Raw genomic sequence first — 15,262 nt, 5'->3', positions numbered from 1 at the left:
GCTGAGGAAGAAGTCCCAAGGCAGGTCGACCATCGGCTCTAGGGGGCTGAGGGTCGGGCCCTGGAGAAGCTCCCAAGGTCCCGTAGACCTGCCCCCTTCCTGTGTGAGCGCGGGTGCCCCATCCTGCAGGCTGGGTCCTGGCCCACACAGGGTGCCTGCGCCTTTGGGGCAGGAAAAAGTTGCCCCAGGGCAACCCAGACCTCCCTCTGAGGACAGCACTGTCACTTGGCCCCACTGCTGCTGGCCTCAGCCAGTCAGAGCCATCTCTTGCTGAAGAAAAAGGGGTCCTGAGCTGAGAGGTCATCCTCTTTGGTTTGCCCCCCTTCTTTCTGGCCCCCTTGCCTACCATTTTCTTTCTGTTTCCAGTTTGCAGGACATGGTGACAAAGTATCAGAAAAGAAAGAATAAACCGTGAGGACTGGAGCGCATGCGCTCTCTGCCTCTCCCCATGGTGTCTAACCACCCCTAACTCTGGCTCCCCCCCACCCCCAGGGCCCTTGCCGCATGCTGCACATGGACACAGCCTCTCACACCTCCTCCCAGCTGGTCTCATGCTAACACTGCTGACTCTGTCCTGAGGGGAGGCCAGGCGAGGGGCTGGGCCCTGCCTCAGAGGTAAAGGGCGGGCAGCGAGGCATGCTCCCCCAGGGAGGCTCAGGCTGCTGGCCCTTCACGCCCTGGGTGGGCAGGACCAGGGGGAAGAGCGGCCCTCCAGCAGAAAAAAGAGCTCAGCCTCAGTCTGGAGCACCACAGTCTGCCCTCCTGAGCTCCAGCCCTGTCCTCCCTCACAAAGCCAGAGGAGCTGCCTCTGCCGGCCTCTTTCTCTAGGGGGAAAAGTCTGATTGGGTTGGAGTTGTCCATACTGTAGGGCTCCTTTGGAGCCTGAGCTGCCGGAAAGAAGCAGGTACGTTTCATTTTGAAAGGACCCCCACCTTCTCATGGCAGACAAAGGTGCGAGGTGAGGAACTGCCACCTAGCAGTTCCTTGTTTGGAGAAGGCATCCAGCCAGCTAGTCACAGGCTGCCCGGCAGTGGCCCGGGAAGGGAACACAGCCAGATGTGTTTACTCCCTGTGGGCACTTTGGGCAGAGGCGGGGGCCCAGGCGTTCGTGCTGGTGCTGTCTTGTCAGGTGGCAGCGAGCCCAGGAAACCCACCCGCTCTTCGGTTACTTCTTTCTGGGCGGGAGCTGGACGGCGGTGCAGATGCACAGGCCTTCGGGCAGATCAGAGTGATCCTCCGTCAGGTTCGCCAGGACTGTTTGTTTGGAGGTTGTTTTTTTAGTGTGGCATTGGATTTCCTCCTCCTGCTCTCTCTCGCCTGGCAGGCCTCCTCCCCTGGCCAGGATGGGCTGGCGGCAGCGCAGAGGACTCCGTGAGAGCTAATGATAAATGTAATAGTGTGTAACAGTGATAGAGGGCCGCTGGAGCCCGGTTGTCACACACAATTAATATCCCCCGCCATTCTGTCTCCGTTTGTTTGTTCCCCCGCGATTCGGCTCCCAGTTAACTAATAGCACATGAGCCTGGACATAAATTGTATTTGACTCGAGGTTTAATTCCGACCATTTAAAATTTCAACTGCCCCCTGAGCCTGCCTGCCCCTGGAGTTTGTTTACGGGCCTGATTATTTAAGGAAAAGAACCTAAACATCATCTATAGGCTTGAAACTAAAAGGAAGGCGAGGGCAGGGAGGCCAGCTTCTCAACCCATTCGCTGCCCTGAATGTAAGGAGGAAAATTCGTATTCTGGGTACGCTACTATGTGTCCCCTGTGCGTTCTAGCCCTGCCATCCTTGGGCTGTAGAGAGCTCCGAGGGCTGATAAAATGCACATTTAAGATCATATTCTAGACCACTGCAAGGCAAGGGCAGGTGCGCACATGCATGCGTGCACACACACAGGTGTGCTGGGGCACGCGGTCCTCACCACAGTCCTGCTGATGCCAGAGGTGGCCGTGGCTCCATCCTCAGCAGCTGGGTTTCAGGTCCAAGTTATTGAGCGAGCGAGCGCGTAAGTGTGCTAAGGTGGGCAGAAAAATAATGTTTCGATTTACTTAGAGATACAGTTGTTATTGCCATAACCTTAATGAAAGCAGTAAACAGTGCAGTATTAAGGGAGATTTATACAGAAACACTTTTAACATGTAGACATAGATTTTGTGATGCATACAGCACCTCCTTTCTAAAGGCAATCAATATGGTTATGAACGGTGGTGATAAATTACAGGCTCTGAAGCTAGAGAAGGAGGTTTTTTGCACGAGTGTATAAATCAGGTGGTATTGGCGTTCCATGGGGCCTGTGTACCATAGTAAATCTGCCAGGCTTGGACAGGCACAGGGCTTGCATTAGTGGTTTTGGACTGTCTGCTAAAATCCTGTTTACCCCGGGCATCAGCTAGCCTTGTCTTTGTTCTAATTCTGTATTTGAAGGAAACCCATAAAATATGGGCTTTGTTCCCTTCCCAACAGGTCATGCTCCCTACAGTCCTCAGTACAGTGTCTGGTGGTTTCCTCTGTGTGTGTGCGCATGTGTGTACACACACACACACATGCATGCATGCACACACACGCACATGCCTGTGCAGCTATTTATTCAAGAACATAATTCAGGAATGGGGCTGCTCCTGTTGACACAGATGAAAGGAGATTTGTATCAAGGAGAAATCCTAGCATGTCCATAGCAGAGGAATGTGGGAGCAGACATTTTGCAGAATTCTAAAAGCATTCTCATTCAGAAGCCCTCTCTAAGCCCTCACTGCTTTGCAAAGGAGTCACCATGACTCCAGCCTCAGAATCTGACTTCTTTGGGCTTTTCTGCAAGTAGAGAGGCCTCAGGCTGGCTTGGCCAGACCAGATGTGCAACTGGGAGCAAGAGCTGGCAGCTGCCTGAGGGAGGGAAGAGGAGACTTGGAGAGATGGAGCCATCCTGTTGTCTGGGACTTTCTGGGCTCAAGTGGATCTCCAGGGCCCAGTTTGAATCCCAGAGTTGTTGCCACTACCTCAGGAAGTGCTGATGCCCCGTCCTCATCCTCCTCTGTTTCTTAGGGGCCAGGGAAGTATCAGGGTGGATCTGGGATCTGGTCTGTCATGCTCAGGTTAGCGCCATCATTGGCTGATGAGCCTCCAGTCCAAGCTGACCTGAAGGCATAACGATGCCCTTTTCCAACCTGTGGCTGGCAGTCTAACTCTCGCAGCAAAGGTGTGGGAAATGGCCACTGCTGTGGCCCCATTTCTGGGAGTGGGCAGACGAGATGGAGTCAACCTCAGGGTGTAACTGTAGGGCCTAGGACTCCTCTTTTTAACCGACGGCCATTTAGCCATAACTCATCAATGGATGGTTTCCCTGTCGTCCTCATTGGTTCTGTTTGACCGAACAGCCAGCCTGTCCCAGGAAATAGAATAGGAGGCACCTCCGTGTTCCTCAGGGTCCTGGGGGTGGCTATTGTACAGTGTGGCCTGCTGAGTGGGGCCGGGTCCTTGTGAACTGTGTGCCCCATCTAACCTCTCTTGTTCTCCCTGACTCACTGATGTGCATGCCACCCCGCATCCTACCCCCACACCCACCCAAGACAAACCTGCCATCACTTCTGCGTTCCCTGCTGGGCAGTGGGTGATCTCTTCCTCCCCTGCCTTGCCTACCTTTCTGCTCCTCATCCCACAGCGAGGGGGACTCAGATGTGGACTCAGAGCTGGAGGACCGCGTCGACGGAGTCAAGTCATGGTTGTCAAAAAACAAGGGGCCTTCCAAGGCAGCTTCCGATGATGGCAGCTTGAAGAGTTCCAGGTGAGCATGTGGCCTTGAGCTGGGAAGAAAAGCCACCTCATGCACCAGGAATAATGGAGTAGGGCCTTGATCCCAAAAAGACCAGGCTTCATGCTCCCAGCATCTGTTGCCTGACATGTGGAATGAGCACAGGAGGCTCAGCGTCTTCTTAGGGTCTGTGGCACCCTTGTTCTTCCCAGGAAATGTTTTCCTACCAGGCTTGGGGCTTTGGTTTACTGTAGGTTTGAATTCATCCCTGCTTATGCATCAACAAATGTTGGTTGAACCACTTGCAAGTTTGAGCACTGGAATCAAGGCTGGAATGGGGCATAAGGAGACTCTGGATCCCACAACCCTGGACAGGGCTGGCTTGGGCCGGTTCTGGACCTCTGAAATCTTAAGGGGAATAGCACCAGAAAAGGCACTGGTTCCCCCTGACTCCCCTGACACAGCTACATTCCTCTTTCTCTGCCCATTCTCTCCTTCCTCTGATCTTTTCACCATGTCCCCTCACCCTCCCCGCAACCCCACGCTTTCTGCTTGCACCCATCCACTGGAGGAACTCATTCCCCTCTTGTCCAGCCAAGTCAGTCTTCCCATCATGCAGACCCTACCCCTGAAATCCAGCTCCACATTCCCCATCCTGCACTTCCCCAGCCAGCATGGCAGCAGGGAGGGAGATCCTCTGTCCTCTGCTCCAGTGCCTCCTGCTGGCTCCCCAGCCTCCCAGCTTCTCCCCAACTCAGAGCCATCCTGATTCCCCCCACCCCATCCCTGCTTCCCCACCCCCTCCCAGAGGCTGCTGGCAGGCTGGATGAACAAAGTAATCCCCCTCCTCCTCCAGCTCCCCTGAGGCCCCTTCCCAAGTCCAGCCCCCACACCATAAGCACCCAGCCGCCCCCTCTAATTGGCTTAATTTATTCAGCCAAACAACGTTTTGTTACCGCAGATAATGCCGCCTTCCCCGCCCCACTGCCGTTCACCATGGCATGGCACAAGGCTCCAGGTAGTTGACAATGAAATAAATTGAACTAAACGTTTTAGAGGGGGAAAAGTGATGAAATAGAACAATGGTCTAATTTACATGACATTCTCCATGAAGCTATTTTCACTGACGCAAATTATTTTGCTTCATTTCCTCCAATGCTCTCACTGCCACTTTGCCAGGGTGCTGCCGGGTGCTCCCTTTGCCTCCTGTCTCCTCCCTCCCCCTGTGTCTTTATTCTCTGGGTTTAATGCTGGCTCCTCTCTTTCTCTTTCTCTCTCCCTCTCTCATTCTGTCTGTGCTGCCTCTAACCCACTACTGGTTCTCTCTTCCTGGCCTCACCTCCCTCCCCTAGGACGGCCCTCAACACCTCTGGGAAAGAGGGCAAGGGGGTGGAGGAGAGGCCAGCCTCAGCACTGAGCTCCCTGAGCTACCGGAAACGGCTCACCCTGAAGGACTCCATCGGGGGCACCGGGGACGAGGACTCGCTCTTCACCACCCTGAGCGAGCGGGCAGCCTCCCCCGAGAGGCCCCCCCGGAAGACCTGCCCGGGGCCCAGGGATGAGCTGGATGAACGCGGCTCCACCTTCTCCGAGGCCCCCAGCCGCCGCACTGGCCGGGGGCTGGAGAAGAGGTGGGGCTCAGACTTTGACCGGGCCTCCACGGTCTCTGCCCCCACCAGCCGGGCCTCTTCGGCCACCCGGCGTGGCTCCCGGGGCTCTGGTGAGGACGGGGCCCGCTCCTCCATGAGCTTCTCGCTCTCGGGCTCCCCCAGTTCCCGGCGCAGCACCTCCCGGCTCGATACCCTGTCCGTGTCCAGGACCCTCAGCCCTTCCTTGAGCCGGGCCTCAGGCCTAGGCCGGGACAGCCCTGATTCCCACCTGTCCCTGGGCCAGAGCTGCCTGGATGCGTGGGATGACACGGCCAGCGTGGCCTTGAGCGAGGCCCACTCCCAGTACAGCCACCCGTCACTGGCCCGCAGTCTGTCGGTGCCTCCACGGCCCCGCATCTCAGCCTCTGTCACCGATGAGCCTCTAGGCTCTGGCATCCGCCCTGCTAGCCGTCGCTCCTACCTGGACCCAGACCTGGAGGCCGCCATCAACGAAGTCTTGAGCTACAAACCTGCCCCGTTCCAGAGGAGCAGCCTGGAGCCCGACTCTGAGGAGGACGACCGCAAGAGCATCCAAAGCGTCCGCAGCGTCCAGCTGGACCTCCCAGCGCAGGCCACCAGCATCCGCCGCTCGGCCTCTGCCGCTGACGTGTCCCGGGCCCAGGGCGGCCGCAAGGGCCGCAGCAGGAGGAGGAGCAGCTCCAGCTCCAGCTCCAGCTCCGAGGATTCCTCGGAGCACAAGCGGCGGAAGAAGGGGCGCTCTCGAAAGAGCAAGAAGAAGTCCAAATCGAGAAGAAAGAGAACAGAGACAGAGTCAGAGTCCTCATCAACATCCAGTGGCTCTACCATGTCAGGCCACAGCCGCTCAAGCGTGAAGAAGGGCCCAGCTGTGGAAGAGGAGGAGGCCGGGCAGGCACGCCGGCAATCTCGGAAGGAGGAGAAGAAGCGCAAGAAGGAGGTGGACAGCCTGATGATGCGGTACCTGTACCGACCCGAGAGCGACTAGTGCAGTAGGTGGCACCCGGCATGGAGTGCAGCATGGAGTGTCCCGCTTGGTGTGAACTAACTGATGTGCTCCCACCTCACCTCTCACCTCTTGGGCCTCTCCGTCCAACCCATCCAGATGAGCCAGCCTGGCCTCAGAGAGCTTTCTGGCTACCGTGGAGAGTGGGGCCAGGTAGTCCATCTGAGCTCCAAGCCCAGTCACCTGATGGTGCTTAGGATGATCGGTCACACTTATTAAGTCCCTAATAACAGGCCAGGGGCCCTCCTAGATATTTGCCACACTTTGTTCACCTAATCCTCATACTAACTCCACAACAAAGGTCTGACTAGCTCCATCTTCTAGGAGAGAAAGCTGAGGCTCAGGGAGGCGAAGTCACTTGCCAAGGTCACATAGTTGGGAAGTGATGTTGCTGGGATCAGAATGGAGTCTATTCAACTTACCCTTGACTGCTCTTCTGTATGGCCCAAGGCAGAGCACATGGGTGAGATGTTTGCTGTGTGTGCCTGGCAGCACCAATATGGGAGCTTTTTATCCATGGCCCCAACAGGCTGGTCTTGGGAGAGGGCTCTAGCGGACCTCCTGGGTGTGAGTCGGTGCGTTAGTGGCTATCATCTATTATGAGGCCTTTGGCTCAGCTCTTCCCTGCCCTGCAAAACCACCTTCCTCCCTGGCACAGAGCTCAAGCCTCAGAGTGCAAGGCTAACAGGGCTGCAGCCCCCACAGTACCACACCCTCCATCAAACCCGGAGATGCCTGACTCCCTCCCCATCCCTCCCACCTGAAGCCCACACATGGGCGTCACCTCGTCTCAGCTCATCTTAAAAAGTTATAATGAATAGAAATTAGCAGCTGCTTGAGTGACAGCCCCCTCCTGGCTCTCCTGCCTCCCCCAGCCTTTTCTCTGTGGGAAGGGAGATCTAGCAGTTAGGCCCTTTATGCCCACACCCCCACCTCAGAAGAAAGGCAAAGACTGACTCACTGGAATCCCATTGTTGCCAGTTTCCCTGGTGGGTGGTGACACTTGGATCACCCTGGTTATGTGAAGCTGTTTTTGGCATGGTACCTCCCAGAGCAAGCTTGCTGCTTCCCAGGAGGTATGACCCCAGAGTGCAGCCCCCCACCTGGGGCATGGGCACTGCTTCCCAGGTGCATGAATTAACACACACCTGTTGCATGCCTTTGGGCCTCTAGTGCCCTGGAGCCTCTGAGCAAGTAACAGCGAGTTGGTGGAGTTCTACCAAAAGGGACCAGTTATGATCTAAGAAACGGACAAGTAGAAGTGAATGTTATCTGCACTCCTTGGAAATGGGTGAGGGGATGGTGGGGAGAGGGTAGAATTTAAACCTAGACCAGGCTCATGGCCATCTTGGATTCCTCAAACCCTGAGCTGCTCTGAAACCAAGTCTTTGGGCTCAGCACACCTCTGTTGCTTCCCCTATGTGGCAGATGGTTGCAGGGTGCTCTGGGAAGAGCGGAAACATCTCAGTTGCACTAGGGAGCTGTTTTCAACCCCACAGTGAGAAAAGACAGGAGTCACAATATTGTGTCTACCACATCAGCCTTTCCCTCAGCAGCCCTGCCAAGTGCCCTGCTCCCCCAGTGCAGGAAGTGAGTTGATAGGCCAGGCCCTTCTGAGCACTGCACCCCTGCCTGAAGAGGGAGCCTCCGGCCTTGCCAGGCCCTCCCAAGCTACCCAGCAACTGGTGTATTTCAGACCCAGTGCTTTCAGCCCAACGTCAAAAAACATGTGATGCCTGCTTCTTCCCCCAGCCACCTGCACAGTTCCTCTTGTCCACCAAGAAAACCGGAGTAGTCCCAAAACCCTACACACCACCACCAAGGAGGACTGGATTCACTGCAGGGAGAGTGGGCACTGAGCCAGAAGAAGCTAGCCAGCCAATACAGAGCCGGCAAGAGGAGGGCCAGGGAAGGGAGGACCTGGCCGGGCTCTGCACAAACTGGCTGTGGGTAGAGAAACTGCCAAGTGTGGGGCAGGGGCGGAGTGGTGGCTTAGCTTCCCATCTGGCAATGCGGGACCGGTGAGAATTCAGAAGGCGAACTCATCCATAGCAAAGGCAAGGGGAGGGGGCTGCCACCCTGGGCTCACCCAGCATGAATTAGCTTATACACCAAATTGTTTGTGACAGCAATGTGCAGGAAACGGCTGGCTTGTGGGGAGGAAAGCTTTTTGAACAATTTGGTTAAAATGTTCAAATTGCCAGCCCTGACTCTTGCCCTGGGGAGGAGGCTAGCTGCCTGCTGTTGGCTCTTCAGCTGTGGCACTGTGAATCCACCAAGGAGCCTGGCTGAAGCATACCCAGTGAGGAGCAAGGTATTTTGTAGCTCCCTGGAGCTCCAGAGAGGAGCATGGAGTTGGCCCCCTCTCCAGCCACCTCTGTTATTTGTCCCACATCTGGGGCAGTGCTAGAACCTGGCTATCATCTATCCAGGTATCTGCTTGGCAGGCACAGGAATATGGGAGTGGGGGCTGCTGCCCCACTCAGGAGAAGCATGAGAATGGAAAAGATCTCAGACCAGCCCTACCCTGCGGTGCCCTGTTTACATCTGGATCGCAGCCCTGGCATCCACCTTGCCCCCCTGTCTGCCCCCAAAATAACCCTACTGTTTTTCCACAAAGTCCTCTTGCCCAACAGCAGAACTTTGCACTTGGGTGCCCAGAAACTCTGTCCAAAAATTGAAAATAAAACCAGGCTCCCACTAATTTAGAATTCAAACAACCCAAAAGCTAAAATAACCCCAATTTTTTTCTATGTTGCACAGTCATCATTGAGCTTTATAATTTTGTCCCTGAGATACCCTAGAGTCCTTAAGTGCCTTTGGCCCATCAAAGTAAGACTCATTTATGTTCAGTCTAGTTTGTATTAAATGTGTTTTGTGCTATTCTGATTCCTTTAAAAATGGTAATTCATTCATGAGAAATATGATAACTATTAACCAGACTGCCCCATTCCTGAACCATTCTGCATAATTGAACATGTATTCTATCAGGCTCTTCCTTCTCCCCAGGGAGACAGAGAGAGAAAGAGAGAGAGAGAGAGAGAGACCTATCTTTACAAACCCCCTGGGCTCTCACCCAGGTCAGCGAGGAGCATTCAGATTTGTTCATTTTTTCTCTTCAGGTCACCTAATCTAGCAGCAGGGTGGAGTCAGCAAAAAGCCTTGAGGTTTAAGAGTCCAAGTTCAAGTTTACTTACTGACTGTGTGACCTTGAGTGAGATGTTTCCTCTCTTTGAACCAACTTCCCGCTGACATTTCATAGAGTTGTCCTGAAGAGTAAGACACATATCCAGAGTGCCTGGGACAGTCTCACACACAGGAAGTACTCAATAGCCAAACCCTTTCTTCAGACACAGTTGGAAAAGCTAAGAATGTGATTCTTTCTTGCAGAACCCTGTTTCCTCTTCTTTTGGTTTGAGGATAGAAGAACTTCGAAGGGGCCAGTAAACAAGGTCCCCGCTCAGATTCTTTAAGCAGAGTTGTGAGCAGAAGAGTTACCAAACTCCTGTTTATCCTGGCAGAAGCTCTCTAGGATCTGGAAGCAGAGTGGTGTCCTCGGGAGTGGAGTGGGCAGGGATTCTGAGTGCAGGGCACTGGTAGGGGTGGAGCGCCTCTGAGCTGCATTTTATTCAAGAGTGCTGAAATTATGGTGCACTTGAACCTGCAAAGGCAGCAGAGGTGGGAGGGGCAGGGGCAGGCAGCCCTGAGGCTTTGGGAAAGAAAGAAAAAAGAGAGTGGAGCAAGAGGTTTCCATCCTTGCTCAATGCCATGAGCCTGCTTTTTCCCCGGGATAATGCTTCTTCACCTCCTGGTGAGGGGAAGTTGGAGGCTCCCAGCGACCTGATGAAAACTCTCCAGGGTTGGGTTATGGTGCCAAGGAAGGGATGCCTGTGCTACTCCAAAACAGAGGTCTTGCCAGTCCCTACAACCTGAGCCTCCATTCCTTGTGATGAGTGGATGATGCCATGGTCAAGGGCAGAAAGTCTCAGAGACCTCAGGAAAACTTGAGGGGAAAGGGTTCAGGTCTGGGAGTATCCAGTAGGGAAGGAATTCTGTTTAGGGATAAATTTACCTTAGGCAGGCTGGTGCCCTGTAATCTACGAGACCTGTCAGCATGGTCCATGGACCACCTGCATCAGAATCTTCTGGGGAGGAATTGAAAAAGCAGAATTCCTCAGTCCCACACAGAAGCCAGCAAATCAGAATTTCTCTGGGGAAGAACACAGGAGTCTGTAGCCAGTTCTTACGCATACCCTATAGCACTGCTTTCTTGGGAGTTTCAAAAGTTTTCAGAATCAAGACAATATGCTCCTTTCTCTCACTACTCTGAGTGTGAGGGATTGAATTTGCTTTTCAATTTGTGGCTTTTGGGAAATGCTGTGACAGGGCCTTGGGAGCCTCCCCAGACCCAAAGGCTTTGGTGCTGAAGGTAAAGATCATCTTTCCAGTGACCTTGTGCCTCTCTCCCTGCAGCCCTACCAGCTACTGGAAGTCCCTTGCCCCTGACCGGTCAGATGATGAGCACGACCCTCTGGACAACACCTCCAGGCTGCGATACTCCCATAACTATCTGAGTGACAGCGACACAGAGGCCAAACCAACAGAGACCAACGCATAGCCCAGGGGAGTGGTCTGTACCCCTTGCACCCAATGGCTACTGCAGCCACGGCGCCTCTCCCAGGAAACGGCGGGGCACAGGTCTCCCCCACCTGACTGCTGATCTGCATGGGAAACACCCAGCCCCGTTGGGTCAGGGGGCTTTTCAAGCTGTGGGTGTCTGATGTCTCCACATGGAAGAGGTGGGGGAGGGGGGGAGGAGAGGAGTTTTCGAAAAGAGAACTTTTTGCTCCTTCTGCCTCCAGAATGCCACACTCTTGGCTTCTACCTTGGGCCACTGTGGGCAGTGGCAGGTGGCTTGGCACTGCATGGAGCCAGCAAGCTGACCTCCATCTCAGCCCCCTGCTCAGGGACAATGGACAGATGGCCTGATGGGACACTCTAGGTTGCTGGGTCCATGGGGAAGAGTCAGGGGATGGGGCAGGAACAGCAATTCTCTACCACCCCCCCCACCCCCTGGGTTGAGGGCTTTCTCTTCTCAGTGCCTGCTGTCTTTTTCCTTTTAATTTAAATAGCCAACCTCTCCATCACAGCTGCATCCCTGAAAGAGTGGGAGGGGGCTGTGGTGGCAGCTGGGGTTTACGGGAATGACTAGGGGAATCTCATCTCCATCTTCACTCCTCAGAGAGCAGTCCTTTCTCTGTGCAGCTGGAGAGACCAGTAAATGGAGCTGGGTCCAGATTCTTAAGTCAGCACGAGGTGGGGCTCTCAGGTGTTTCTGGATTTGGGTTGAGCATGCCTACACAGACAGGGGTGCATATGTACTATCCAGCAGTTCCAGCCCCCACCCCCCATCGTCTCATCAGTGTGTTACGTGCAATGATTTATTTAAGACTAAACCTATTCCACCTATACCGATTCAGGGCTTATCCAAGCATTGCCTCCCTGCCATTCTGTCCAAGTTTCCTGCACCATAGGCCCAACTTGAGAGGGAAGGCCTTGAGTTGAGGGCTTGTGATCAGAAAAACTGACGATGGGGGTTTGGGTCAGTACTGGTGTGTATTAGACACCAGTCCTCACATGTGTCCTGAGCCCAAGTCATTTTTCTTCTTCCAGTTGCCCTGCCCCCACACGCTCACTCTAGACATGACAACATGAGGCCCAAAAGTCCCAGCCCCCACCCTACAGGTCATCCCACCAACCACCAGGCTTGGGGGCCCAAGGGCAGTGCCTGGTGCCTCTCCCATCTGCTGTCCCCCCTTCTCTCCTGCAATTGGTTTGTACTCATTGGGCTGTGCTCTCTCTTCCCTGTTTACCTGATGTATGGAAATAAATGCCCTTTCCCTCCCGGCTCTGCCAATTTTCCCGCCTGTTCCTTCAGGCTCAGGTTAAGTCCTGGGTGCTCACTGGAGAGCAGAATCAGGATTCTGCTGGGGACTTGGGGAAGTGCCCGGGTCTCTAGCCTACTCCCACACCAGACCAGTGCCACTCAGCTTTGGCAGGTCATTTGGGGCAGGCAAAGGTAGAAGGATGAAAAGGTTGATCAAGGAGGACAAACCCCTCCTTTTATTTTAAGAGCCTGTGGATTGTAATCAGAGCCATCCACACCACATCCTACCCTGGCCTCCACTCAGAAATGTGGACGTCCCTCTGGTTATTAAATCAGAGATCCTGTCTTTTTTTTTTTTTGGATGCAAGTCCTTACTAGGCAAAAATTTTAGATTTATTTTTAATCATTCCAACTATGATTTTTTGCTCAAAACATGGCAGAACTCTCCTTGGCCTCCAACCCCATTGGCCATAGGGCAACTCAAGTAGGCTGGGAGTTCTGGCTTCTCTGCCCTGCTCAGTCCCTGCCTTCATGCCTCAGTCCACCCTTGCTCTGCTCACTGACAGCTAAGAGGCAGCTCTTGCAGAAAGGCAAAAACAAATGACTCCCTCTCCTCCTCCTCCTCCTCCTCCTCCTCCTTCTCCTCTACCTTCTGTAATGTGACCAGATATAATCCCTGCACTCATAAAGTTTCTTTTACAGCTGGTCAGTCAGGCTCCCCTGGTTTGTACAGATAGTCAGGAAAGGGTATCAGACAGCCCTAATGCCAAGGCTCTGGTGATGTCAGCCACCCAGAAAGGATCAAGAAAGGGAAGGAGGGAGGAAAGTCCCCCAGAATGAGTGGGAGAGGAGTGTCAAATGGATCCATCTTGAATGAAAGAGACTTCCCCCTCCACTGCCCCAGTTGAATAGAGAAGGTAGTAAAAGTAACTTTTTTTTTTTTTTTTTTTTTTTTTTTTTTTACTGCTGGCTCCTCACATTCATCTTTCACTTGTCCTCTCAAGTTAGATGGGTGTGTTTTCTGTTTCTTGCAGGAACTAGTATGACAAAGTACCTCCCACCTTCAGACAAGATCCCAATTCTGTTGACCCACACTGACTCAGGCCTCTAGCTAACTGGAAAGTCCATCATCATTATCTAGTAGTCTAGGGGCAGAAGGCTTATTATTATTATTCAAGTCAGAGAACTTATATTACTAATTTATTCATTCACTTGACAAATATTTCATAACTGCCTGCTATGGCCTAGGCACTGTTCTAAGTACTGGGGACCAATGAGTTTCCTTCTTTTATAAAGCAGATATTCTAGTGGAGATGCTGACATACAAAATAGGTAGGTACTGCACCTACTAATATAATATGTGCAGGCTTTGGGTGAGTAGAGAGGAGTAAATCATAGTGTTTGTCATCTAGGGGTTTGTGGACATGGGCAGACCCATGTGGAAATAATTACATGAGAAAACAGAAGGAGAAAAAAGTTGCTTTGGGCATATTATGGGGAGAGTGGGGTGTGGGGTTCAGGTGGAGGAGGATGGGAAGGCTTCTAAAAGGAGCTGGTATTTTGAACTGGGGCTTAAAGAAAGGATAGCACTTCCACAGGGCTACTGGAAAAAAAGAAGAGCTTAAGCAAAGGACCTGAGGCAGGAAAAGACGGTAGGGATCTCCACACGCAGGGATCTTCTAAGGAAGCCGGACTTAGCCTCACATGACCAACACTTCAGGTTGCCACAAAGCCCCTCGGCCAGGGTGCTAGGCTCCAGGCTGGGAAGGAGGCAATGCCCTCAGCACCAACTCCCCAGGGGAGTCCAGGGGCCTGCAGGGCTGTCAAAGCCCAACTTTATTTGTGTGCGCCTTCAGAGCCCTCCCCTGTACACTGTACACTCATGGCAGCTTTGGTCACTAAGATGTAAATGATTCTCAAAAAATAGGCAGCAAATCTGCCCCTGTGCCAGGCTCAAAGCTGCCTTGATAGCGTCTCCTCTGTCATCTCAGACCCTCAGGACTGCTCTAACTCCTGGGTGAAAGGTGCAGGTGAGGACCAAAGGCTCATGGTGGCGCAGGCTATGCCCAGAGACAAGAGCGGCCCACAGGGACTCCTGAACTCCCTCCTTTGTCCTGTGTCCTCTTGGCAGATTATCCCAGCTGTGCCCCCTCATGCCCCACCCCCATGCCTGGTGGCACAGACACTTAGCGATTTGCTCCTTAATTGTCCCCCGGCTAGGCTGCGCAGATGCAGCTCTTTAATCTCTCCTGATAAATGAATCGCGCAGCTCCTTTAATCATATGTTCATATCCAAGCCAATTTGAATCAATTTGGCAGTGAGCGTGTAGCAAGAGATGCCATGACTGCTGTTTTCCCCTCAGGGTCCCCGAGCCTACGCTTCTGCTGTCCTCATCCTCAGCAAAGAGCCCAGGAGGCCCATTGGAGAAGGATCTCCTACCTGAATGGTGGGAACTTTTCAAAGTGAATCATGAATCCCTGTCCTCCGTGCTGGGCTCTGTGGGACTAGAGGAAAATGGGTTCCCAAAGGCCTCCCACGGGGCCGGGGGGGGGGGGGGGGGGGGGGGGGGCGAGTCCACAGCCTCCCTTGGCCCCTGAACAAAGGGCCCATTGTCATCCCTCAGAGAAACGACTGCCTGAAATCTGACCATAATCCTCCCGCTCCCCTTTCATTTCCTCTGAGCTGGTTCTCAGGGAAGCTGGAACTCATCCCCACCTTCTACATAGCAACACATTCCAGACCAACCTATGGTAATTTGTCCTTGCCTGCTGCTGCTACTGGCTGCCTCCCCAAGGCCTTTCATCCTTCCCCAGGAAGTAGTCCATTCTAAATCCCCCAGCCTGCTGGGCCACCCAGGACCTGCTTGATAATGCACCAAGTTTTGCTGCATTTGGGGCTGCTGCTTTTTCACCTGCAGAAGTCGTGGCCACGTGCCGTGGTAAAAACAAAATACAAAAGTGGCCAAAACCTGCTTACAGGAGCGCTCCTGACGCTA

General features: G+C 53.5%; 1 protein-coding gene and 1 long non-coding RNA gene across 50 annotated transcripts in view; one reads left to right on the top strand and one right to left on the bottom strand.

Annotated features, from left to right (window-relative positions):
- Window positions 1-12,296, top strand: part of MYO18A (myosin XVIIIA) — a 97,299-nt gene extending 85,003 nt beyond the window's left edge. For 24 of the 49 annotated variants that reach the window (XM_072747847.1, XM_072747841.1, XM_072747835.1 and 21 more), the window contains 4 exons: window positions 367-411; window positions 3,659-3,781; window positions 5,101-6,365; window positions 10,853-12,296. In XM_072747847.1, coding sequence (XP_072603948.1) covers window positions 367-411; window positions 3,659-3,781; window positions 5,101-6,361 — 1,429 coding nt within the window. In that variant the 3' untranslated portion in view covers window positions 6,362-6,365; window positions 10,853-12,296. The remainder of the gene's footprint in view (window positions 1-366; window positions 412-3,658; window positions 3,782-5,100; window positions 6,366-10,852) is intronic. The other 25 variants (XM_072747864.1, XM_072747862.1, XM_072747857.1 and 22 more) reach the window with 3 other exon arrangements.
- On the bottom strand, window positions 1,530-14,773 carry LOC140597812 (uncharacterized). The gene is made up of 3 exons (XR_011999754.1): window positions 14,707-14,773; window positions 3,637-3,800; window positions 1,530-2,017 (listed from the first exon to the last, which is right to left on the bottom strand). It is a non-coding gene; the product is annotated as an uncharacterized lncRNA (long non-coding RNA).
- Between the last annotated feature and the right edge of the window lie 489 nt (window positions 14,774-15,262).

Source organism: Vulpes vulpes, chromosome 2 (genome assembly GCF_048418805.1).
Source record: "Vulpes vulpes isolate BD-2025 chromosome 2, VulVul3, whole genome shotgun sequence".
In the NCBI taxonomy this organism is placed as follows: Eukaryota; Metazoa; Chordata; class Mammalia; order Carnivora; family Canidae; genus Vulpes; species Vulpes vulpes.
The sequence above is the reverse complement of the archived record's forward strand: the minus strand, read 5'-3'. Positions and strand labels throughout refer to the sequence as shown.